This window comes from Cygnus olor, chromosome 1 (assembly GCF_009769625.2).
Source record: "Cygnus olor isolate bCygOlo1 chromosome 1, bCygOlo1.pri.v2, whole genome shotgun sequence".
Lineage (NCBI taxonomy): Eukaryota > Metazoa > Chordata > Aves > Anseriformes > Anatidae > Cygnus > Cygnus olor.
Window position 1 is genome coordinate 29,780,619 of NC_049169.1, and position 26,971 is coordinate 29,807,589.

At 35.6% G+C, this 26,971-nt stretch overlaps 1 protein-coding gene across 4 annotated transcripts in view; it reads left to right on the top strand.

Moving 5' to 3' along the window:
* IMMP2L (inner mitochondrial membrane peptidase subunit 2) overlaps positions 1-26,971 on the top strand; it is a 468,784-nt gene that overhangs the window by 343,820 nt on the left and 97,993 nt on the right. For 3 of the 4 annotated variants that reach the window (XM_040550667.1, XM_040550673.1, XM_040550679.1), the window contains one exon: positions 18,700-18,802. The exons of the other annotated variant lie outside the window; for it this stretch is intronic. In XM_040550667.1, the coding sequence (XP_040406601.1) occupies positions 18,700-18,802 (103 nt within the window). The remainder of the gene's footprint in view (positions 1-18,699; positions 18,803-26,971) is intronic. 4 annotated transcript variants of the gene reach the window in all.

Here is a 26,971-nt window from a genome sequence, read left to right on the forward strand (position 1 = left end):
ATTTATTGGACTGATTCCACTGAACCCTTGTGAAGTGCATGCTGTCTCTAGAAGTATTCCTTAGGGTTTCTGAGAAACCTAAAAGCCATTGTAGAACAGATCTAACATTTATTAGCTTTTCCCTTGAGAAAACATAGAAGAAGGGGAGAAGTATGTGAAAGGAAGATATAATGGCCTACAGAGAAAGAAATGATGATGATGACGATAATAACAATAAATAATAATAATAATAATAAAATAACTAAACCATTCCTAAAAAGCAACAGAAGTCTGAAATGGAAATGGCTGTTTTGACTGCTGTGGAATTGCTGTTTTATTTCCAAGTTTCCCAGTAGCTGTTTTTAAGCTATTGGTACAACTGAGAAGTCCCTTTGCAGTTACAGTGTGAAAGGCTTGGGCAGAAAACCTGCTTCTTTCCTCCCTCCCTCTCAGTAACTCCCATGTTAGATAACTTCAATGTTGCTAGTAATTTGCTTTTTCTCATTATGTCAATGAGTTCTGTAGTATTTCCACAGCAATATGGTAGGTAACTTGTAGCTCTGAAGTTTATCTCAGACGTACCAGGTGTACTGACCAGTGCCACAGCGAGGTGCTGGTTGCGGTTTATCAGGTGAGACACTGAGGAATGAATAGGATTTGCCCTACAGGGGAAAAGCACATGATGTGCCCTTAGTCATTTTCCCAGAGGAGATAAAGTCTGAGTGCCCCTCTTATAAAGAAAACACAAACTGATTCATTGAATGGGACAAAGAGTTGGCAGTCATCTGACTGCAACTCTGTTTCACTTTCCTATGCAACCCTATTTTCCTTCTCTCAATGGCCTATACAGAAGAATTGAACTCTAAAGCTGTCCTCTGAAGAAATTCATGTGTGCATCTTTTTGCTTTGAAGCAAACATTTACTTTTTTTTTTTTTTTGAGCTGTCACGTGTCTGTCAGATAATTTCTTTCTCTTGTAAAGATGCTGCATTATGACAGGGAGAGCTACTCACGGGGGATTATATAGTGCCACTTCCTTGTGTAGCTAGGCATGAGGAATTAATTAGTCTTAATGCTCCAGGGAAGTGACAGATTATGACTGACAGGGAGTTGTGCTGGAGCAGCTCATCTGAAAGAAAGGCAGGAAAGGTTGGCTCCCTTGGCTCCCCTCCCACTGTTAGGCGGTACAGATATGTGCTTTTTAAATGGCAAGTGGGATAGAGGCCTTCCCATCCCATCCTTGCCCTACAGCAACATTGACCATTTGGTCAATGGCAAGCTGAATCTGAGTCAGCAGTGTGCCCTGGAAGCCAAAAGGTCCAGTTGTACCCTGGGTTGCATCAAGCATGGCATTGCTAGCTGGTCGAGGGAAGTGATTATCTGGCTCTGCTCTGTACTCACCTCTGCCTTACCTTGAGCACTGTGTGCAGTTTTGGGCACCACAATATAAGAAGGACATAAAACAGAGAGAGCATCCACAGGAGGGCTACAAAGCTGGTGAAGTGTCTAGAGGGGAAGATGTATGTGGAGTGGCTGAAGTCACTGGGATTGCTCAGCCTAGAGAAAAAGACAGAGTGGAGGTCTCATGGCAGCCTGTGGATTCCTTATGAGGGGTAGAAGCTGATCTCTTCTCTCTGATGACAGTGACAGGACATGAGGGAATGGCATGGAGCTGGGACAGGCGAGGGTCATACTGGATATCAGGAAAAGGGTCTTTACCAAGAGGGTAGTCAGGCACTACAGCAGGCTCCCCAGAGAGGTGGTCACTGCACTGAGCCTCCCAGAGTTCAAGAAGCGCTCTCTAACATTTAGTTTGTTTTTTGGATAGTTCTGTGTGGAGCCAGGTGTTGGACTTGATGATCTTTGTGGGTGCCTTCCAACTTGGGATATTCTATGATTCTATATTATGTAAAGTGAACACGTTATCTTTCTTGCTACATGCAGTACAAAAGAAATGTGTAACCCAAACATGGAAGTGATTTTCCCATTTCATATCAAAGCCTTTCAAAAAGTTTCCAAGAGAATTGACAGTGAAAATGCATACCATAGTATGATTGCCGGCTGCAAATTATTTTATTCACAGCTTTATCAGTACTAGTTTTAATCATCCCTATATAGCTAATATGTTTATTCTTGTCCATGACCGTAATCCGGTAGGTGTTTGTGTCTGATGGACATTTCCACTGAACCCAAGAACTGGTTCAGGTAATCTGACTCCTCTTTCTAATGTCGCTTTTTTCTACTCATTTGTGGTAGACTGGCAAAGTGCTAGCCCAAAATAAGGGATTCAGTGTCTCCCCCTAGAAAGCTACTGGAAACTTCTCAGAGGTTCTCAAACTGTTTGTTTTTTTTTGTTTTGTTTTGTTTTCTTGTCCCAGAACCCTTTTTTATTTTTTTTCCCCAACAAAAGTTCAGAAGTTCCACTTGAACTTCAGACTGTTCAAACTGAATGGGTCTCCATATTTTTTATCCTCTGACATTACTGCTGGGGGTACTCAGGATATTTTCATCTTTTTTTTTTTTTTTTTTTTAAACCAGGAAATGCAGAATTTGTGTGATTTGCTGTTAAAAATCTATATTGATATTGCTAAATGTTTAGTTATGGGTGTTACTCATTCTGAGGATGGAAATTCTCACCAAAAATAGAAAGACCCATCCCAGGGACTGTAACTCAGCAGCAGGCTTTGGTCTGAATCTGAGTTAGGCAGAGATGGATCACCATGTGGAGTATCTGAGATGGCCTGGGACAGTCTGTAGGATGCAATACTTGTCCTGGCTAACTGTCTCCTCTCAGTGTGGTAAAAGATATCTGTTTCATCCTTATGAAGAAAGGGAAGCTAATTGAAAGAGCAGACTTTCTCTGGGGACATGAAGATAATTTCCACTGGGTTGAGTCACCAACCTATGGAATCTGATGTTAATAGTCTAAAATTGGGAGTTATAAAGTTTAAATAGATTAATTCCACAAATTGTAAGATTGAGACTTATTCATTCTCCTTTTGCTTTGCAGCATGCCAATAAATTTTCAAACTTTTCAGTATATATTGACAGAAAATAGAGCAACTTTTCTGTGATTTTTAAATAAGAATTTGGATATTTGTGTCTGTCTCAGGCTATTATGTTTAGAAGCCTTTTCTATGGCTTCCTGTCACTGTATTCTCACTTCTTTAGAACCATCTAATCATGCAGATAGTACTTCTCTTTCCAGAAATGCCAACATGCTGGGATTCTCCATTGTTAATACCAAAATATCTCTATTTTTTTTCCTGGTCTCACACTGCAAGATTATGTAAACCAAAATCAGAAATACTTCCTGTGTAGCACTTTGCAGCTCAAAAAAATAAATATAAAAGTACTCCTAGTTGCCAAGTATTTCGTAACGATACAAGACTCAATAAAGTGTTCGGCATACTTGTGTTCCTGTTAACATACAAGTCAGTGACATGCAAGTTGCTGCAATGGCCAGACGCAGGCTTAGATTCTCTATTGATATGAAAAATGATCAAAGAATAATTCTAAAGGCTTTTTCAAGAACTGATATTGAATGAACATTTTCTTGGCTTAGTAACTTTAAATGGAAAAACATACCTGGAGAGAAGGAGAATAGGGGCAATATGCTGGTTTAATGAGACATCAATTGACTCAGTGCTGTGAGGTTACTGAATGCAGTGGAAGTATTAATGAGGGCAATGTCCTTTCCTTTTCTAAGTGATTCAGATTATTTCTTTGAGGATCTTTGGTCTGAAATTTCTACTGCTTTGCAGTGTTTTGCTGTTAACAAGGCAAGATGGAATTCCAGTATTGTGAGAAAAAAAGGAAACTATCATTATTGTCTATTCCTAAGAGCAAAGATCAGCTTTCTAAAGCTTTTTAGGCTTCATGAAGAACCGCTTTACTATAGTCTAATATTAGACTGCATGTAATTGAGCTCTTTCAGAAAAAAATGTTTAAAGATGAACTCATGGCAAATAGTAGGCTGCTCTGAAAGGTATTAGGCTATTCCTAAGTTAAGTGTTTTTGTTTATTAAGTTTCCGCCGGTGATGTAAATTGCAGTACTAAAGCTGAACATAAAAAAAAATAATAATAAAAATTAAAAATAAAAATCAGCATAGATCTGCCTTAACAGGCCAAGAATGTAAAGCCCCTAAAGAACACTGTTAATTCTTACTTCTTGAGACATGATTTTAAAGACAGACAGAGAGAGATTAAAGAGAAAAACAACTAAAATGATGCTGATGGAGCAGTTGCTGGATATGGACAACTGAATCTTCAGTTTGCAGAGGGTGAGGAGAGAAATACAAAGGTTTGTAAACTGAAGATTTACAAAATTGGGAAAGCAGTGCATGACCTCAATTGTTCACCAGATCCCACATACATAATTCGGGGCACTACACAAGATTGCTAGGAGGTTGGTCTACAGCAAATCAGAGAAAATACTTAGTGAACTTCTGGAATTAGTTGCCCCAGGAAATTGTGCAGGCAGAGAGTATTAACAGGTTCAAAAAGGGTTAGACAAATTCATGGATTATGGATCAATAAAGAGATACTAAAAGAAGTAGACAATGACATATGATCAAACATCTCCAATACAGTAAATATTGATGATGGGAAAGCAGCTTGGAGGGAGTGGCCAGGCTTACATGCTTGTCCTGGTCATCGTCTACTTTTGCAGTTCTTTGGAGACAGAATATAGGGCTAGATGGACTGCTGCTTAGACCTAGAAATAACATATTTCTTATACCCTAAATATAAGATTAAAGATGAGTATGCTTTTTGGAGATGCTGTAATGTAGTCTTATGCTTAAACACCAAGAACTATTAATAGCTATGTTTAAAGGCTTATCTAGTACCAGGAAAAAAATGCATAATGTTTACTTCATATTGTAATTGTTTAGCTCAGTAGTAATAATTGTTTGCAGAAACCTCCTAGAAATTGTTGCCTTTGAAAACAAAAAGCAAAAAAAGACCCACCTTGAATATTTGTTTCATTCTTGCTTTTTTTTTTTTTTTCCTTAAAATAATCATACAGCTGTTGTAAGGAAAAAAAATCACCATTCACTTTGGCTGATTGCTCACTTAGTGAGTGCTTTACAGGACTGCAGGGCAAGAGAAGAATTTTTTCATATAGGCAACTCAAGGTGGATATGTTAGCCCTCTGAATAAACTGAATAAATATGTATATGTTCACACGTTCATGCACACACCTGTACTTAAGTTAAAATACTTTGTAATATGAAGAGGTGATAGTTTTCCTTCTCTAGTCTTTTTCTGTTTTGGGTAAGATTAGAAAGAGGAGGAAGAACCTGAATCCTAACTTAATGTTTAGACAGTTGGCTAGAAATTAAAACCAGCTGTTGTGTGCTGCGATCTCTACATTTTTTGTTTGTACTAACTGTCAGGCATGAAGGCACCAACATCATCTAATTAATGAGTTTAATTAGAATTGTGAAGAAATCATAGAATTAGGCACCTGTGACTTTAGTTATAAAAAAATAAAAAATAAATCAGAGATACTTCTTTTTAAAAAATTGAAAAGAAAAATTAATGGCATTTTTTCAGTTCTTTTATTCAGTAATTTACGTGTCTACTAGTTGAAATTATTTCAGGGGTCTCTTTGGAGTAACGTGTGTATCAGATGCAAATATATTGGTAGACTTTCATTTTAAGCAAAACTCCTCTTTTATCCAATTTTCCTTGCTTGAACTTGTTAACAAACTGTCTCAAATAGACACAGTTTGAATTCAGTTTGGAGAAATCTTGAATACCCTTCAAGACTTCCATCTGTGGAAGGCCATAAGATTTTATTCTAGACCAAAATTACCTGGGATGTGACACTGCAGTGAGGTTTCAGGACAACAGGGAGAGAAAATATGCCTCACTATTCCCTGGGTAGACCCAAGTAAACACCTGTGTGCACGGTGAGCAAGGTGGGCATACCAGGATCCAGATAAGTGTTATTATCTGACTTTGGGTTATCGACGAGTGACAGTGGGATCCTTCCTGGGAGATTTGCAGGCTCCCTACCCAAGGACAGGTAAGACGTGCAGGCAAGGAAAGTTATTCAGCCATATGCTCCATGGGCATTGTCGAGAACCTTAGGCACCGTCAGGTGTCAGTAGGGGTATGTGGATCCAGGTCAGATAGCATGGTGAGCTGAAGACAAGATAGGTGTAGCCAGTGAATGAGAATTAAGTGCATTGTTTTGTAATATTTAGTTCAGCAACAACAGTACATTATCAGCTCATGTTTGTTATGGACCCAGTAACCCATTTCTGACTACTTCAATTTTCTCTTAACCTGCTGATCAGGATTTTTTTTTAAATTCAGTTAATGTAGCTGTGATGGAGAAGACATTAAACAGTTAATGTTTTATAAAAGAAATCTATATCTCTCACTGGACATTTCCCAATAAAAAGAAAAAAACTAAACCTCTCTGCAATCACATTAATTTATAATGCTAAACAGAAAAAAATAACTGAAATATTTTACAAACCAAAATGCCAATTTTGAGAAGTGCTCCATGATAAAGGCTCTTGAAAGTGACATTCTGTATCTTTTGAAAGTTTGTTCTTAGAATTATTTAAATGCTCCTTCAGAAAAGTCTGTATTACAACTGCTTTATTATATTTAGTTTTTCAGTTGCATAATGATGTGTACTACTTTCACCATGTGTCAAGACACTTCAAGAGTAGTAATTTATACTATGGTGTACACTGGTAATGCTGGAAAAAAATCACACCTGGAAGTTTCTTTTAAAAAATATTTGTAGGCAGTTGAGGATCATATTATAGGTCATTTTAAATTTAAACATGATTAGAAATAATTTTGATATATAATCCAAGGTTGAATTTCATTGTATATAAGAGATGGGCAAACCTCAAAGAATGAAGTCTTGCAAAACTGTGATTTCAAAATTCAGTCTGAAATAGCATCACCAGTTCAAAAGTAGCTGTTTTCTGCAGTCAGATCACTCTCTCTATGTGTTCATATCTCTTAACAGAAGCCATATGAAACATATTGTTTTTTAGGTTTTAGGAGGAAGCTTTTGAGATTAAGTACAGGCACATCCAACCTTTTTATGACCACAGCTATTGTCGCATGGGAAAGCAAACAAACCAATAAACAAAACTAACCAATTCCTTCTCTTATTTTTTTTAATTTTTATTTTTATTTTTTTACTTTTTTTTATTTCAAGAAAGCGTGTAATGAATGGTATTTGTAATTTTAATAGTTCTCGGTTCTGCATTACATCTCCCAAATTCTGATCAGTGTCATATTGCATTTAAAAAGGCTATTCTGATGGTGTAACTCTATTTCCTTGAGGTTACATCAATTATTCCTGATTTTTCTCCACATGAAATATCAGTCTGATCAGTCTGATTTCTTTATTACTATTACATCTTTATTACTATTAAATATTTTTCCTAAATATTTGAAATAAAATAATTTTAATATTTGGGAATTTGAAAATTCATAATTTGTGTAATTAAAAAACACATTAATTCAATATCACAGAGGGGTTTTTTTTGTTGTTTGTTTGTTTTTTTTTAATGGCTTTACTTGCCAGCTTCTTAATTATCTGTTTGATAGGAGACTCCTTTAAAAATGAAAATGTACTTTTAAAGGAAAAGTAATAAAAGGCATCTTTTCTTACTTTTCCCTAACTTTAAAAGAAGAAAGGATGTAAAGTTTCAGGCTTCCATTGTACAGAGAATAACAGCTTTCCAGTTTCCATAAATAAAAAAAATACATCTTGAAAGCACTTACTAAATTAAGTTTCCACATTTTGTCTGTGCTGCCTAAAGCAGATTGGGAAATTTTAATACCTTTAGTTAGTGTTAAGCAATAATGAATGTAGAACAATTAGCTTCTGTATGAGAGGTGTGTGGGTGGGGAATTATTTTGTACATTTGGAGCTAGGCAGAGATATTGCCCAATTCTTTTAGCAGTCACAGGTCTACAAGACTCTGATTCTAACTGAGATAGCTATTCAACAGTTGATCTTAAAAGGTTAAAAGAAAAAAAAAACACCCAGCAAATGGAGTACTGTTCTATGTGATGTGTTAAAACTTCTTTTTGCACTTGCAAATGTCATTCTGACACGTACAGCTCTGCAGAATCTCTTTACTAACTAAACTGTATGCAGTCATAGATCTTTTTCTCAGTCTTGAGTAAGTTATTTTAGTCTTTGCAGAGAAGACAACATTAAAAATATATGTTTTGAATGGCCCCTTTGCACCACCAAGCAAAGTATGTTTCCATTCTTGGCAGAACTGGTTGGACTGCGCTGAATATATATGGTGCTCCAACAGTACTTTGTTTAGCACGGCTCGCTATTTCAGGCTCTGTGGGACCAGTAAAACTGGATCATCTGGATCTCAGCTAACTGCAGACTTCTTGCTGCCACTTCTGCCCCAGAAAGAGGTTTGCTACTTCAGCAGTTCCTTGGTACTTTATTGTAGGCACCTAGACATGGACAGAAGTGCCAGGTACCTAAATAGCCTAGACACCAAAATAGATGTGGTCAAAAACACAACTGAAGTCTTATAAAGTCTAAGAGGAGTTTAACCCCCCTTCTTATTGCTACAGAATGCTGTAATCACCTAGCTGCAAGCATGTTCATGGTGACTCTGTGCCCTTTTCTTCCTTCATGAGCTGAGTTGAGGATTGAAAGAGGTAGTTGAAGTTTAATTGAAAGTGATTCAGCAAGAGAGCAGGCAAAAAAAAAAAAGAAAAAAAGAAAAAGAAAAAAAAGAGACTAGTTCTAGTCCAGTTGCTAGCACACCCTTCCTGAGAAGACGAAAGACCTGTGATCACCCCAAAGGGTTTGGTTGTCTTAATGCAATGATATTGTGTTATAGAACCAAGATACCGTTGTTGCTTACATAAGAGTCTGGAGTGCTAGGTTGGTACAAAAAAAAAGTCTTTTTCTCCTTGACTGCATAATTTTCCCTGGCTGCACAATGATGTGGCCTCAAAAGTTCAGTTTAATATTTCTCTTCATCCTCTCCTCTCTACCTAATATTTGGGATTCAACCTGCCTTAAGGTGAGGAGGATACAAAAATCTTGATGTAAGAGGTTTAACCTGTAACCCATTAACATCTAGCAGTGACTAAGTGGCAGTGCTGCTATGACTACCTCTACGAGCTCTTTCTGAAAAAATAAACAAGATAGAGTGAGCTCGTCTCCATTCAGCATTTCCTCAGAAGATGAATAGGCCAACAGGATTCTCTATGGTGATAGAAGCCATAATTTTGTCCCTAGGATGCAAAGAATTTTCAAACTTTCTTCCTGTCCTTCCCTCCTCCCTCTTGCCTGTAAGAGCACGTTTGTTGGGAGGCTTACATGGCCAGTGGTGCCTAACCTGAGGCTGTGAAACTCACAGGGTAACTGAAGGGTAGGCTATGGCCTCTCTTGACAGTTTTGGTGGCAGAAGAAATGGCAGATGAACTGCTAGGGCAGAGGACTTGGCTGAGGAGAAAAAGAGCGAGTTTAAGCAAAAAGAGTTTTGTAGAGAACTTTATTTAACAATTGCAGATTCTACAGCCTGGAGGTTAACTGTTGAGTTGGCTTTTGAGTTCCATAAATTTTAATCTCAAAAAAAGTTAGATATTCTCTTCTCTTAGGTTGGCCTAGGCTTACTGAGAGGAAAACTTACCCATCTATGACCTTAAGAGGGAAAAGGCATTAAACTGCTGCAGTAGGTCATTAAGTCCAAACATATCAGGTGAAATCTTAGTCTTATTTTGAAAGAAAAAAAAATAAAATTTGCAGTACTGTAAATAACTGTCTTCAGCTCTTTCAGAGCCGTCTAAAGCTAAAATTTTTCTCATAAATTTTCCCAATTGATTCATTATTAATGAAAAGATAACTGGGTGCAAGAATTAATCTTTTTGATAGCAGAACTTCTTTGGCCTTCATTTATCTTGTTCTGACAGGTATAAAATTTCCAAATTGACAACGATAATAGGGTTTAGTAATTTTACTTAAACAACCTAGAATAACTAGTAAGTTTTTACCTTGGTAAAACTATGAAGCTAATGATAATGAATTTAAATGACTCCTACCTAATATACCATCTATCTAATATATGATGTTATATTGTTAATAGATCATAATGATATTAACAAAAAACTCTCATGTTAATTTTTAATATAACTTAGAGAAATGTGAGTAGATAATGATGAATACATTCATATGGTTAATGAGACTTCTATCAAAAAAGCAAACTGAGTAATTTTTATAATTTTAACTTGAAAGGGCACAGTATTGGCAGTTGGAATCAGATTCACAAGTGAAAGGCTATAGTAGAGAAAAATGAGATATAGTATGTTTTCTTTTTGCTGAATCAGTAAGCTGGTTAGTCATTTAAATGAAGCAAATGTAACAGATGAAATGTTGCACTTTTTTTTTTTTTTCCCCAACTAAAAATTGCTGTTCTGTTTTTGTTGTAATTTATCCTGAAAATAATTACGGTTCTTCTGGTTAAGAGAATGCACTGAACAAAAGAATGTAGTTTCAGTATCTCAGATAGGAATGACAGATTCGTGTAAAAGTGTGTACGAATATTTATTTTCAAATATATATACCATATGCAGTTATTTTTAGGTAGTATCTAATGTTGAACAAATTGTAAAATGTATATTGATATCAAATTTAGAATTTTCTGATACTTACTTTAAATTCAAATACTCTCAACACAGTTGGGGTCAGTAATACAAGTTACTTATGAACATTGAAAGGAATATGTTCCTTGAACAAGGAATCCACAGTATCACCTCAACAGTCTTTTGCTACACATTTGATCAATTTGGAGAAAAAAAAAAAAATGATTCTGCATTTATGATTCTGCATTTATATGTGTCATTGCAGATCAGCAGAAATCATCCTTAAAGTCATAAAAATTTCACCACAATTACATTTTTCTTAAGAAGGTTGAGGAGAGTTACTGTGGAAAGGATCATAAAATGTGACTGCTGTTAGTGCTAGAGCAGATGAAAGACATACAGTGAAAAGAAAGTGGCACAAAATCTGAAGGGAATGGTGTAGAAGACCAGTGAATGAAACCACACGTGATACAGGTAAAAGGGCTAAAGTCATCAGGGGGAAGGCAACTACTGCTAGTTGATGGTTCTTAGCAGTGGGAGCAAAATGAGTTCTGCCGTGCATGAATAAGTGATATTAAATGCTTGAGGTAGCCACACGCCTTCTGACTCTGTAAGCAAAACTCTCAGGAACAGAGAAATTCCCATACCACTAAGTGCTATGTGATCTGCGTTGCTCTTTTAAGTGATTTCTAAAGGAAAGTAGGATGAGTTGAAAAGATTACAGAAAGGCAATGTGGGGCTGAAAAGGGGAAACACAAAAACTGATTGCAAGTAAACACAAAAAACTGTAGTTGAAGAAAAAGCACTTTAAAATCTAGATCCTCTGGCATTGCTGGTTGATACTGTTGCTACAGCTCTACTGTTCACGAAATTTAGAAAATAATTTCTGTTAGCTGTAGCTTTTTTTTTTATCTTGACTTAACAGATTGGTTGCCCAGCACCTGTGTAACAGTCCTTTCTTATGCAGTATATAAATATATATATATACGCATATATATTTGTAGGTAAAAGTATTGGAAGAGGGGCAAAACATAGGCCCTAGATATGTGACATATCTTTAAAGTGAAGAGGAGAATATGCAAAGAAAATAAAATACAACCTAGAAATGTTATCATCTTATATATTTATCCTCAAAGATTAAGTCAAATTACAGTTTTGGGAAAAATAATGAATGGGCAAAGTCATGGAAAACCTTCTCCAGAAAGAGATATGTGAAGGAGAAGCAGATTGGGATAAATGTGCATTGTGTCACATACATCAAGCATATAAAGCAACAGCAGCTCCATAACTGCTTACTCATTAAAAAGCTTAGAATTGTTTTGAAAACATTTTGAAAATTCAGAAAAAAATGGAAGAAAATGTACTTTAAGAAAAATTGAAACTACCATTCTAATGTTGATAATAGTCAAACAGGTGTTAAAGGTAACAGAGGAGTTCATTAAGAAAGAATGCATAAGGTCAGGCATCAGAAATTAAAGTGATATGTCTTAGAAACCTGGCTTTATTTCACTGTATGTGTGATTCATGTTATGTGTATTTCCGTTCATCAATTTAAGTCTCTCTACAAAATAGGCAGGTAAAAAATAGGCAGGTCAAAATAAAGCTTTCAGAGATTAAGGAATCTGTCAGGTCATATGTAAAAAAAAAAAAAGTTATAAAAGTAGATGTACAGTACATATTTTCATATTCTCCTGACTTCTGAGGGGGAAGATAAAATTATCTTGGCAAAGATCCATGCTAAACTTTGAAGAGTAGCTTCCGTACCTATTTGTAACATGGCACTGAAAGTCGTATCTTCACTGATACATATGCATCAAAATTATCTTCAATTCCATTACAAAAACACAAAAGTAGAGTACTTTTTGGGTGACAACATTTTTAGAACATTTGACTTAGTCTTATATGTTTTCACACAGCCGATAATTCACAAAAACTGTAAATATCAGTATTTGGTTAGAGTGGTTTTTAATTTAAGTTAAAATCCAGTAATTTTTCTGAATACTGTATGTTTTAAAAGTGATTTACTGCAATTTTGAAGAAGCTGGTGAAGCAAGTAATGACTAAATAATTATTTTGCTTAGAATAACATACTTTCTGAGAAAATATCTAATTAATAAAAGAGAGCTACAAATATCTGCCATGACTTCTAGATTAGATTTCTAAAGATATTTACTGTTACCATCGCTGAGAGTTATAAATCTGCAATGATGCAACAAAATTAGCTGTGGCATCACTTTGGTAAGAAGGCTTTAGCTGGGAAAAAAAGAGACACCATCTGAAGTTCAGCATCATACTTGCTTCGCCTATTATAAAAACTTGCTTTTATTGTCCTTCTGTTCTGAATGAGAAAACTAGTCAATTAGTCTTCATTTTTCATAAATCTTCTAAATATCTCTTTCATAGCAAAAGGTGAAACCTACATTGTTTAAACGGTTTAAAATTTGCCCAAGTATGGGTGAAGGAATCATTTGTCTCCTTAACAACTGCTCCTAATCTCCCCAGTCTGGAGTCTCTTGTTTCTGTCATTTCAGCCTACCTGCTTTTGGAGGTCCATCCCAAACATGGATCTCCTCCGGCACTTCTCCAGAGCATGTTTTCAACTCAGATCTATTTCAATAATCGATTGATCTACAGCTTTTAAGAAAAACATGTTTCAGCTCTGAGGCAAATGTTAATAGCTGCAGAAAACCAAAGCATATTCCCAAACCTGCTGACATACTCTCATGCATAGTCTGGTAACCTGGCCTTAAAACAAAGTATTTATTTGGTTCACACACATAAACTTGTCTTCTAAAGGCAGCTGATTAAGTAACAGCTTGTGGTCAAAAGCATATAGAACTTGTAAGGGAAGGGTTAAAATAAAAAGACACAGATGGCTGCATGTGTCTGTTGGAAGGGAAAACAGAGATTTCTTAGGGGCTGGAAGGTGTTTAGTGTCATGTGGAAAATGCCCTGTGGTGATACTAATATAATTTACATGATACATTACAATAAGGTTTGTACCTTGGGATCTGGGTGTCATCTGAAATTGAATATCTTACTAGTTTTCATTCTGTGAAGTTGATGAAGATGGATACATGTGATAAATTTCCATGTACATCAATTTATGTTGTTTGGAAAAAGTTGTTCTTAGCATGATATAGGTTTCCTTTTTTTTTTCCTTTTTTTTTTTTTTTTCCAAAAGAGTTTGTGTATGTTTACTATCTCCTGTGCAAACAGAAGAAATTGTCTACAGTGTCTGTTCCCTGGTAGCACCCAAAGGTATGGAGACTGCAGGGACCTTCTGATTTCTCAAGGTTGAATCAAGTGGAAGGCAATCATTCCTCATCCAACTTAGCAGAGCCAAGTTGCTCGCTTTGGCACTGGTACCACATCCTAAAAAAGCAGATTTTTCTTGCTAGTGGACAGGTGGTTAGAATGCCATATAGAGCTCATTTTTGACTGTCAAGGTTAAAATTATTTCTCAGCCAAGGATAGATATAAGTACATCTGTTAACTATTAAAACATGGAGTAAAAAAAAAAAAAAGCAAACCAAACAAAAAAACCCAACAAAAATACCACCTTTGCATTGAGTTCAAAATGTATTTGAAATGTAAGAAAAAAAATGAAATTTCAGACAAATTTCTGTAAAAGTGACTAAAAGGCTAAAAGTAATTCCATTACATTCTCATCAATAAAATTAATGGAACTCTCCTAGACTCAGTGTTATTACAGTGAGTAGTCAAAACTGGGGTTTGAGCAACTGTAACATAGGTGGTCATGGCTAACCTCTCAAAAACCTAGGCAAAAGCTGAAATATTTATTTACACACATCAATATAGGTTTTTACAGGTGCTTGACTACTTTGTATGAAAATCTGGGTATTTTAATGTCTTTACCTATACTATTCTGAAAGTGGATTTTTAAAATGAGTAGAATATAAAACGCTGAACAGTTTGTTTTTTTTAAAGATATTATGTTTCAGAAAGTGAAAGACTGCCCTTTATCAGGAGAGGCTTTCAATGTAAAAGATTGTTCAGTAATTATAACTTGTGCTAATGAACTGGATATGGAATTAACAAATACTAAGTTAATTATCATTTGCACAAATTGTTCTCTTAAGAATTCACTCAGAAATCTTCTGAATTTAATTAAATACTTAATGTGTGAGAGCTAACGGAGGTCAAGATTACATGCAAATGCAGAAAAATGAGTTGAAGTATTCTCTTAACTTAGAAGGAAAAATAGTTTTTTTTGTACTGCTTTCAAAATACACAATTTATTGCATTCCTTTTATAGCAAAGGCCTCTCAGAATGAGTTGATATAAAATTCCTGGTGAACTAGTGCTGGTTCCTGGTGCTTTTATTTGATATTTGGCTTGAGGATTTTAGGTATTGTTATTGTTGAAGAGTGCTAGAAACATTCCTAAGTGAGTTTTCACTTTTTTATTTTTTTTCACAGAACTAGTGATCATTATACTTGTAATTTTTAATTACTTACGTGGTCCTGAATCTGAAAAGTGGATGGCAGTTGCCTGCAAGTCATAGCATTCTCTTATCCTTCAGAGAGAGACTTCAATCAACATTTCTCTTTCCTCTCAGAAATAGTGTTGCACTATTTGTGTTAGAATTTGGCCTTGTAGGACTGCATAAAAAGATGGGTGATGTTTCCTTTCAGCATGTCTGGCATGTTTAACTAATGAAATAAATGAATGGCAGTTGGTGTATTAAGAGGAAGAGCCATATTGCCAATGTGGCACACACACATGGTCTCCTCCTTGTAATTTAGGACTGAGATTAAAGTGTTTAATTTCTGTAAAATTCATGTGAGAGAGAGGCAGTGTTAATAACTAACTGACTAATTTTGATTATGAAACAATTTGGACTACTTTCAAAGGAGAGAAAACGATAACTTTTTTGTTCTTAGAAAAAGTCAACGTAGTGTTTGCAGCAGTAATTAAAAATAACCTACTGTCATTAACTGAATATGGTTTTCTGAAGCCTGGTTGGCTTGCATGAATGATTTATCGATCTGCTGTGGAGTAATTCAACAATGAAATTATCTTGAAAATTAAAAACAATATTAAGTAATGGATGATCCAATTTACTGTAACATGAGCTTATTGTTGTAGTTTGGTACTAATTCATGCAGTGAAAGGCTCAAATAAAACTTTGTTTCTAAATATCAGCCTGCCCTCCAAAGGACAGTGTTTGCAGGAGTATTGCTACAGTGGACACAAAGTCCCCAGGCAACTGCCCTGTGCAAATACCTACACTAACATTTTGAATGAATTATCTTAGGAAAATAATTTTTTTTGTCTCTCTTTTGTTCACAGATATACAGGTACTTTTTGTTTGTGATATATCCTGAAAATTTTACTATTGCTTTTACTATTGCACCTACAGGTGGGAAAAAATAATGATTTTTATACTCCAGACATTAAATGGCAGAAGGTTTTACATTTATCTGCAGAGCTTACAGAGAACTTTATCGATTTAGTATCAGTCCTATCTACTAAAATAGATAAACTACTGCTTCTGTTTCTTTTCCATTTCTCTTTCCTATTCCCTTAATACACTTATTAACCTTATCAATTTTAATTCTATATCTTCTAAGTTAAATCTTTTTGCATGCAATCATCTGTTATTTTTTTCAATTTGAGAATTTTTACATAATTTCTCATTAATCACTGAAAGAGACAGGGATTTTGCATAACTGAAACAAAATTTTCTGCTTTACAATGGCTTCTTCAAAAGTAGAAAATAAATATATATTTTCCTGTATTGTAGAAATAATAAAAAGAGCCAATGATAATTACTGAACTCTATAATCTATTTATTTTCTGCTTGAGACCCTAAAGAATACACTATACACTAGTGTTAAGCCTTTGTATTTTCATAGGCTCTCTGCAAATACAAGGTCTAGCCATGCAGACTAAATTCTCTCCATTTTTGTTTCCAAATACTTATTGCAAAAGCTTTTATTTTCCCATTCCTGTTAATAATTTCATAATTGTAATAAAGGAAGAGATTATTTGGGGGTTGGAGACTGTGTGTGATCAGAGAAGGAATCACTGACTGACATTTGCCAGATTATTTTCTTGGCATTTATGAGGCGAGCATGTCAGCAGAATTAACTTCTCCCATGGACGAAATTCAGTTTTGTACATAAAGTCTGTGAAGGTACAAAACTTCATCACAATCTACTGTTCTATATTCAGGAAGATGAATAGAAGAGAAAATTAAATATTTTTTGAGCTATTGTTTGCCTTTATCACTGATGGAAGATATTAATTTAGTAATTTTCAGAGTGTCTAATCAGACAGAACAGAATTAGTGGCCAGCTTCTCTGAACTATATCTTAAAACACATGCTTCTAGTAAAATATGTTCTCATTTGGTACTTAATAAAATAAGTGATTAGTGAGACAAAGCATTATGGAATCTCAAAACATAAACACTTTTATTGTCCAGACTATTTTTAAAGGAAAAAAAAAAAGTAGTTGCATTGTAATAAATAGCTATTTTAGCATAATTAAATTTTTACAGACTCTTTGCATTTTAGAAATCATATGTTTACCAGCTTGGGACAGTTATGCATTTTTATATAAATGATATAGCAACTCAGCCTTAAATATTATGTAACATGATTTTTTTTCTAAAGAAAGATGAAATGTCGAGTCTCTTTTTCCACAAATAGGCTATCATTTTTTCAGCTTCTAATAAAAACTCAGATAGAACTTCCATTAGAATTTAGTTCTGGCAGCCTTGTCCTTTCAGTTGCCTCTGAAGCTGTTTGAAAAAGCACTGTTTGGGTTCTGTGATTTACAAAGTAGATTATTATTTTTATTTGACTTTATTAATGCACTTTTGAGGATTCCTTGTTTATTTAATATTTCACAGTCATCTGGCTATTGATTAGCTTGTCCTCATAACATTCACTCTCTCTCCCTCCCCACCCCTCTCCAAAAAACAGTTTTCTCATTTTGGTTTGTGACCATCCCCAATCAGCTTTGTTCAGCTGAATCTGCTGGTGAAAGTGATTTTCTGTCTTCAGCTGACATTCTTCAGTTTTTGAGCATGCTCCTGTTTTGCCTTCTGCATTGAGGGCAGGTGGTGAAACGAGGTGAGCAGCTGGAAGCAGCAAGCTAGATCAAAAGACTGTTTCTCTCTGGTCAGATGTGGTTACCCAATACAAGATAAGAGGTATCACTATCTATAGTCCAGTCTGTAAATGCTTCATCATGATAATAATTCAGTGGCCCTGATAGAATTACCTCCCTGCATGAATGTTTGCAGAATAACAGATCCTGTCTGAAAGAAAACAAAAGTGTATGATAGAAGGCAGACTGCAGTTGTGAGAATGACAGCTACTCAGGAACTAAATACAGGAATTTTGCATACTGCAAAGCTTAGCTTTTAGGACTCTGTAGCTTGTCATTTTTGTAATATCATTGCATGCTGAGACACTGTTTCAGCATGAATTTCTGTAGAGAATGGCTTGAATCATCAATATCATTTTTTTTTCCATCAGTCGGCCTTCTTCTAGGTGTTTCCTTTAAGTTTATCCTGTTTAGCTTGTTACAGGTGAAGAAATCCTACCCCCAGGATATAGTAGACATTACTGTAATCCAAGCTCTGAATCTAAGGCCAGGTCACATATACCAGATTAGTTTTGAGGAGTACCTAATGCTACCCTGAAAGGAAAGCATACTCAATACAATATCTTTATGTGACTATGACATATGTCCACTGGCATTTACCTGAGATAAAATCTGATGGTTCAAAGAATTGTTACTACAGATATGGAAATAAGAGTTCCTTAATTATATTTAACTGAAAAGTCTTTTACTCCCTGTTGTGATGTGATTTTTGCCAGAGCAATTTAGTAAACAGGCCCTGATAGTGCAACTAGCTCGTACAAAATTGTTATTCATTTTTACTTGAGTAGCATTATTGAAACCTAAAGGACTTTAGTGGTTTTTTTGTTGTTGTTGTTGTTGTTGTTTTTTCTTTTTAAGCAAGTGTTCGTGGTGTCCAAGGTCAAATTCCAAAATAACGGTATGTGAATTTTCATAACAAAATGCTTTTTTTTTTTTTTAATTGATTAGCCTTTTTTGCAATTCTTTTTAGAACCATTGGATACAAAAAGAAGTATGTGAAAGTTCCCCATGGACATATTTGGGTGGAAGGTGATCACCATGGGCACAGCTTTGACAGCAATGCGTTTGGCCCGGTAAGTCAATTAGCTGTGTATCATTTAAGCTTGCAACTGAAAAGCAGTGCATATCTCTTGGGTAATTTGTGCAACACAGCATGTGTGAATTCCACATGATTGTGCTCTTACTATTTTTTGTGGGAAGTATTAGATTTCATAAAATATTTTGGTGGATTGTGATTGACTTTGCTTTTAACTATTATAAAAGTAACAAAGACTCCTTTGAATTCCCCCACATGGAAGAAGAAGGAGTAGAGCTTTTAAATTTGTAGGGATGTACCGGAGGAGTAGGCAGAGGGCGAGCCAGCTCCCTGTAGCTGACAGATGCTCCCTGAGGATGTTGCCAGCTGATGCAATTTGGAGTGGCTCCCTCCAGGGAGCTTGTCTTGCTCTAGTGCCAGTGCTGGGATAAAGAATTAGGAAACTGTAAGTGCACTTAGCAAGTGTTAACTGTTAACTGGTCTATGGATGACAGTAGGGATATTTCAAATCTTTCCCCAAAGTAAATATTTAAGTTTTCTTATTATGGGTCCATTTTAATATTGAATTATGTCAAAATGTAACCTGAAAGATCTTTTTCTTGACCGGTAAAAATGCGTCTGTTCATCAGGGAGACAGTAAATGTTTTTTCTGCACTCCAGTTTTAGTTAGCTTTTGGTTTTGTTACTCTGTGTGAAATCATGTTCTTGTTTTAACTTAACCTAGCATTCAGAAGATAATAGTCATGTAATCTGTGTGTACTGCTGTGTAAATACAAATCCTATAAATCCTTTTTGCCCTATTCCAAATGCATTTTTTGACATGTTTAAGGGAGAATTCTGTTCTAATATTATAAAAAGCCGGTGCTTTTCACAGGTAAGTTGCCGAGGCTAGATTTATTTCATCTTTCGTACCTATTTTATACAGAAGTCGTCCACTGGCATTAGTTGAATTAATGACAGCAAGGAGCTTATGAATTTGTCTGGCTTCTAGAAGATGAGATCAATTGTTTATACTTGTTGTCTAGAAAAAGATGGAAAAAAGTCTACTGTCTGGTTCCGAGTAGTCTAATGATGCCATTACTCTCTTCATTCTTCTCTTTATTGTTATTATTTGTGTTTGTGTTGCACTTGCTATTTTTCATTATTATTTTTTCTGTTACTACTTTCTAAGATTTCTGACATCTTGTTGTAGAGGTTCTCTCCTGCAGGATTTCATTCAGTCTGTCCTGTGGAGGTATCTCTTTCCTTTCTTTCTAGGCTATTCCTTTTCTGTTTCATTCTCCGTTTCCAAGGTAAATCATAGTCATAAAAGCACTTTTTTTTTTTTCACTTAGAAATATTTGCCAGTGTAGACTTAGAGTACAAGGAATTTTTAAGAGTCAGGCATTGGTTTCACATTTACACCATCTCACACAGAAATCTATACATGGTTAAATCTTCAAGGTAGTCACCTTATAGTTTTCATACAACGTAGCATGTTGGGGTAAATCTGAATACCCTGAGATTTTTACTCAGTTCATTGATATTTATAAATACTAGAAAATTACCTTCACAAGGCTTTGACCTCACATTAGGTGCTAGCTAACATCTGATAGTATGTCACTTTTCTTACAGAAGCAACCCCTTTAGAGAGCTACTAAGATAGCTTTGGACAATGAATTCTTTAGCTATTTGCAGGAAGAATGAGCCTTGTATTGTTTTGATGAATACATTACGGACAGGTCAACTGCAAATAGGTGTTTTTCTGTGACATTTAATTAGAGCAGCAATTATTGAATACACACAAAAGGAGGCAGAAGAGATCACAGGGCTGGAAACTAGCTTGAGAAGAATAAAATGTTGAGAAATTTCAGCTGTAGAAGAAAAGGAAGAATATATTTAGAAGAGCACGCTAGATGGCTGGTTCTTAACATTATACACAGATTAGATTTTAGATAACTGGGGCGCTTTGTACCCCTCTGTGTGCTGCAGTCTTGAGATCTCTTGCACAAGTGCAAGTAAGATTATTGGATGAAAAACCTAAAAATAGTTAACAGCATTTTCTAAGTCTGAAAGTAAGACAGAGTTCCTAGTTATGCAAAACAATTTGCTTATTTTCTTGTAGAAAGTAGAAACATGTATTAGTAAGAGTAAGGTATCTTACTCTTGAAGAGGATCTCTCTCTCTCTCGAAGAGGAAGCTCAGGGGAGACTTTATTGCTCTCTACAACTACCTGAAAGGAAGTTGTGGGGAGCTGGGTGTCAGCCTCTTCTCACAGATAACTAGTGATAGGACTAGAGGGACTGGCCTCAAATTGCACCAGGGGATGTTTAGGTTGGAAATTAGGAGACATTTCTTCTCAGAAAGAGTGGTCAGGCATTGGAATGGGTTTACCAGGGAGGTGGTGGAGTCACCATCCCTGGGGGTGTTCAAGGAAAGGTTGGACATGGTGCTTAGGGACGTGGCTTAGTGGGTGGTAGGGTGATCTTGAAGGTCTTTTCCAACCTTAACGATTCTGTTCTGTTCTGTTCTGCTTTAAAGCATTAAAATCACTCTCTTCAAGCCATTCAGAAGGTATGCTCTTAATTTAAACACCTTTGCTCTCACAAGACTACAATAGTCATAAGGAACAGACTGTGCAGTGGTGAGACATGAACCCCTTGTTCTCATTCTGTTGAAATATTATAGGTCACTTTAGAAATTAGATTATGTTATGTGCATCACGGCTCTGATTTGCAAAAACAAATATATTTTCTTGGATCACAAGACTCAGTAAAAATAGTATTCTTTTAAGGTGGGTTACGTTGTAGGCCTACCACTTCTCAAATTTCTTGCAATCTTACAATAGAAAAGCACATATACTGTAGATAGTCTGACAGTAATATTTTGTAGATGAGTTTAATGAGTTACATGGGGCATAAAAGGAAATTATGGAAAAACAGATTGAGAACAGATGTTAGAATCAATTTTTCTCTTTGAGAATAACAACATGTGTAATGGCCTAATGGGTTAGGTTGATAAAGCAACAACCCTGAGATCATTCAAGATCTAAATTAGATACACCTTCAGAGAGAGATGGATTTCGAAAATGTAAAATCTTGACAAATTAAATTATCTTTACTTAACTCATAAAAATGTTATAAAATAAATTCTATTATTTATTGTTATTGCATGCTTTTAAAAGGACTAAAATTGGAAAGTTAAGGTATAGATAGATGTTTTCCTGAGGTGTTAAATAAAATGAAAATATTTTAACTAAAGGTTTTACATTTCCTTTCTGCTTAGTTGTTTCTTTGAATAAAATTAATACCTCAACTGATGTTACAAAAATAACAGGACATGTATGATTAGTGCTGAATTAGACATGTTGTTAACTCTATATATTCAAAACTTAAATATTAATTGCCTTTCCAGAGTAGTCGACGAAATTAAATAGTGATTTTAAATAGTGTGATTATTGTACATTGTCTTTGAAAAACTGTTGCTTAGTGCAATACAGATTGGCAGATCTTACATAATACTACTGCTTTGCTGCTGTGTTTCAGGTTTAGAAATATGTCACGTCAGCCATTCATAATGCTGAGCATAGTGGTTTTGAATAGCAGCCAATAAATATTCAGAGAACTTGGATCTTTTTACTAATATTTAAGGGAATAAAAAAATTACATTTTTCTGGAAATTTATTTCAATTATCTGGACTAGAATAGTGATTTCTACACAATTCTCTCTTATTGTTTTCAAATTCTTATAGAATGAAATTGAGCATTTATGATATTTGTTTAGCATTATTTAAATGCTATGGGAGTCTAATAATGACTCCTTGCTTATATAATTATGATACTCCCCACCTTTTTCTTTTCAGTTCTGGTAATGTTGTAATTTTGGGCCTTTCTACTATGAGGTTGTAATTCAACGGTATAGGAAACATTTTTTCTTTGCTCAGAAATGTAGAAGCCACTTTATGTAAACTATTGATCTGCTATTAAACTCCTCTGCTGCTTCAGACTTCTTAAAGAATCAGGTAGCTTGATGGTGAGGTTTGTACCAGGTCAGTTATTGTCTGGCATTATGTTGGCTGTGTAAGCAACATACAAACCAACTGACAATTTATAATTTGAATCTGATATTGTGGATAATTCAAAGGATGAGTCATAAACTGTATACACATACAGATCAGATGCATAGAGTTGGCAGCCAGAGGTGATTATGCTACCAATAAGTAAGGGTATCTGAGAACAGTTACTAGTAAATGCATACAATAACTGATTTATATGTATTCTTGGATGTGTACATATGCAGTGAATAGCAAATATATAAAACCATTCAATTATATCTCATGGAGAGTTGTCTGGTAAATACAGGACTCTTATTGCTACATTTCAGTCTCTCCAGATGCCTCCAAACTGAGCATATGAAAGAGCTTTATAAAATTAGGGTTTAAAGTTAGTGGCAGTCTTGCAACTGACTGGTAAAGGACCTGAACAAAAGCTCATTAAAGTCAATGAGAGATTTCTATTGGCTTTAATGGCTTTGGATAAGACTCTTTATGAGTTAAGCTTCACAATCCAGTGTAAGGGCAAAAAGACTATTATCCTCCTTATCTTCCTGGGAAACCTGAGACACAGGTAGGTTAAGTACCTTGTCATAAAATATCTTTTTTGCCTCAGTCAGATCCCCATGCTAGCCCTTCTTATTAAAATTACGTATTTTAACGTGTTTACTCTCAAAACTGAATCCTGTTGAACTTGAGTCTGGCTTTTTGTTTAACAGAAATTTTATGTTCATAAGCTTTACTGTAATGGCTTTATTTATGACTCTCCATATAAGCAATTCTGTACTGTAAGTTCATGCAATAAACTAACTGAAAAAGACTCGTCTGTTTACCTATTATTTCTTCTTTCAGTAGCACAAACCTGTGACTAGAAAACTCGATAAAAAAGAGTGATTTTAATTTGCTATTCAAAGAGATATATCATAATCATTTTTGGATATAAGACAAAAATGGTTTGCCTGTTAACCCTCAATGGGCAAATTCAGTTAATAACAGTAACAGTGTGGCCTATTATAATTATAATCTTAAACTGATCCAATATTTCTCTTTGTAACTACTGTTAGTGAGTATAAATAGTCAAAATCAGAAAGCTTGAAAACAGTAAGGTGATCTAAAATAAGACGCTCTTAGTGAAGTTCAGTTCACGACTTCTAATAAAGGAATGTTTGAACCAAGAGATCTGCAGCCCATGAGAGTAACTGTTTCACATGCTCTCCTTCTAAGGCAGGATCAGAGGACAGTTGAAGGAGGAAGCAGATATCTTTCCACTGTACTGGATTACTTGCATAATAGTAAACACAGAATGCTACATATCCTAAAAGTACAAATCATCTTGGTGATGATTTTGCCATCTGCTGAAGATGAGCTACAAACTAGTGCAAGAATCCCCCTGAAATGCAGCAGCTGCTAAGGCAAAAGGTGGGAAGAGTTTAACAGCTAACAGCAATGTGCTGAGGAGCACTCTGTTAAAATTGCAAAGTAAGGTATGTAGGCAGGGCACACACTTCCCATAGGGAATTCTGCCAGATCTCAAAAGACTTTGTGATCCCATTTGTGTCCCCATACTCCAACCAGCCATCTCAAGTCTCTTAAGACAAATAAAGTAACAGGGTGATGACCTTTATCCCAATCCCTATTTTTCTTTGTTTAGACTAAAGTCAAGAGATGGTCAAGCCTTGTGAAATGAAATGTGATTTTTTGCAAACAACAACAAAACAGCTATCTATGGTTACAGTGATAAAGCTAATGTAGGTGAGTATAATGGTGATGGCATAGTAGTGAGTGAATACTGGGAATGACTTCAGGGACTTAGATATATCAATTTGCTATCTGGTGTTGCAGCTTCTTCTGTCATTTTGCTACCACTGACCACTGATTGCTCTTATGGGACGACTGATGACTCTTATGGGATCTGTGACATTTCTACTTTATCTCTTGGATATTAAAGATGAAAAGAAGCTGTGTTACAACAGGATGTGTAATGCAGATATGCAATCAATGACATCCCGTTATATTTATCTGTGGCCACTGGCAAAAATGAAATAAATAAACCTGTTTACAATCAGAAAAAAGACTTTTCCTATGGAGCATGAAGTTGACAGTAGTAAATATCATGCACACACAGCTTGAACTTGTGAAAGTCTACGATGAATAAAACGGATAGAACATTATATGTTACGAGTGATGATGAAGGGTAATATGCTTGTCTCTTTCGAGAGAATATTATAAGAGATTCAAATTTGGATGGTGGCTTGCCTGTTGAGAATGACAATTCACTCTAGGAGCTGCTTTGGTAATAAGATTATGTGGCCTCACAGTCTGTTAAATTATCATGACTAACTAAATTTGCAGAATAGAGAATAAAAGGTTCTCTATGGCTGTCCTAACTCTTTTTGAAAGTAAAATATTTAGTCTGATTGTAGTCTAAATCAATGCATAAAAGTTAATCTTTCAAGCAGCCTGGCTATCATCAATCCAGACAGGGCTCTCTCTGAACCTTATATAACGTTCCTGACTATATGCTCAGAAAGCTTTTCCTTTTTGTTACTCAATTACTGTAAATAGGATGCTAAATTTGGTATATCCTTTAAGCACATCCAGAATAGAGAATTTTTTGAATCCTTGTGACTAAAAGCTCTCAATTAAGTCTATGCTATTTCTTGATAGTGGAACATTCACGAGGACTTGTAAAGTAGCTGAAAGCTGCGGTTTTTATCTTAGTTATGTCAAATCCTATATATTTTATGCTTGCCAGCTAATTTTCTTTACTATGGTACTTGGAAGTGTTCCTGTTATTTACCATTCTACTATGCAAAAAGCTTCAGTCATCATGCTTATGGAACAGGTTTTATGTAATAACCCCAAGCACAATGAATTATTAATCCAAATATTTGGCAAATATTTATGAATACAAGGACATTTAAATGATTTTCCAACCACAGTGAAAAGAACGGTAGGCTGAACAGCATGCACCTGTTTTTGACATAATTTATGTTGACATAAACCAGGAAAAAAAAATATTGAAACAATTTTAGATTGATTTAATAAAATATTAAAAGAGATCAGAGAGCTGTCAGATTCATACCATCAGTTGTAATTAACTAATTTGAACAGCTCTACATTCAAATATATAATTTGCTGAACTCTGAACGTATTGTATACCTCTTCATCAGTTTCCTTACAATTCTATTTCACTAAAGTTACAGCTTGAAATGCCTTTTTTTTTTTTTTGATAAACACTCTGCAGAATTTATAGCATTATATCATCTCATAAATGACTTGTTCTAATAGAAGTAAGGCACAAAGGAATCTTTGCTGACTTTTCTATGGTTTAACTGGATAGAGAATTTTGATTCCTAAATTCGTGTTAAGATTTCCAAGGACTTCATTTAAAAATCCACTGAATGTTTTTGTTTCTTTCTACTTTTGCTTCCTTGAATGTGGAACATTGTCAAAGTTCAGTCAATGATTACTAAAATAATGTTCTAAATTTTATTTTCATAGAATCATAGAATATCCTGAGTTGGAAGGGACCCATAAGGATCATCGAGTCCAACTCCTGGCACCACACAGGTCTACCCAAAATTTTAGACCATGTGACTAAGTGCACAGTCCAAACACTTCTTAAATTCAGAAAGGCTTGGTGCAGTGACTACTTCCCTGGGGAGCCTGTTCCAGTGTGCAACCACCCTCTTGGTAAAGAACCTCTTCCTGATGTCTAGCCTAAACTTCCCCTGCCTCAGCTTGACACCATTCCTGCGGGTCCTATCACTGGTGATTAAGGAGAATAGGTCGGCGCCTGCCCCTCCACTCCCCCTCGCGAGGAAGCTGTAGACCGCAATGAGGTTTCCCCTCAGCCTCCTCTTTTCGAGGCTGAACAGGCCAAGTGACCTCAGCTGCTCCTCATACGTCTTCCCCTCTAGGCCCTTCACCATCTTCATCACCCTCCTCTGGACACTCTCCAATAGTTTTACATCTTTTTTGTACTGTGGTGCCCAGAACTGCACACAGTACTCGAGGTGAGGCCGCGCCAGCACAGAGTAGAGCAGGACAATCACTTCCCTTGACCAACTAGCGATGCCGTGCCTGGTGCACCCCAGGATACGGTTGGCCCTCCTGGCTGCCAGGGCACACTGCTGGCTCATATTCATTTTGCAGAATTACAGGAAATTATTA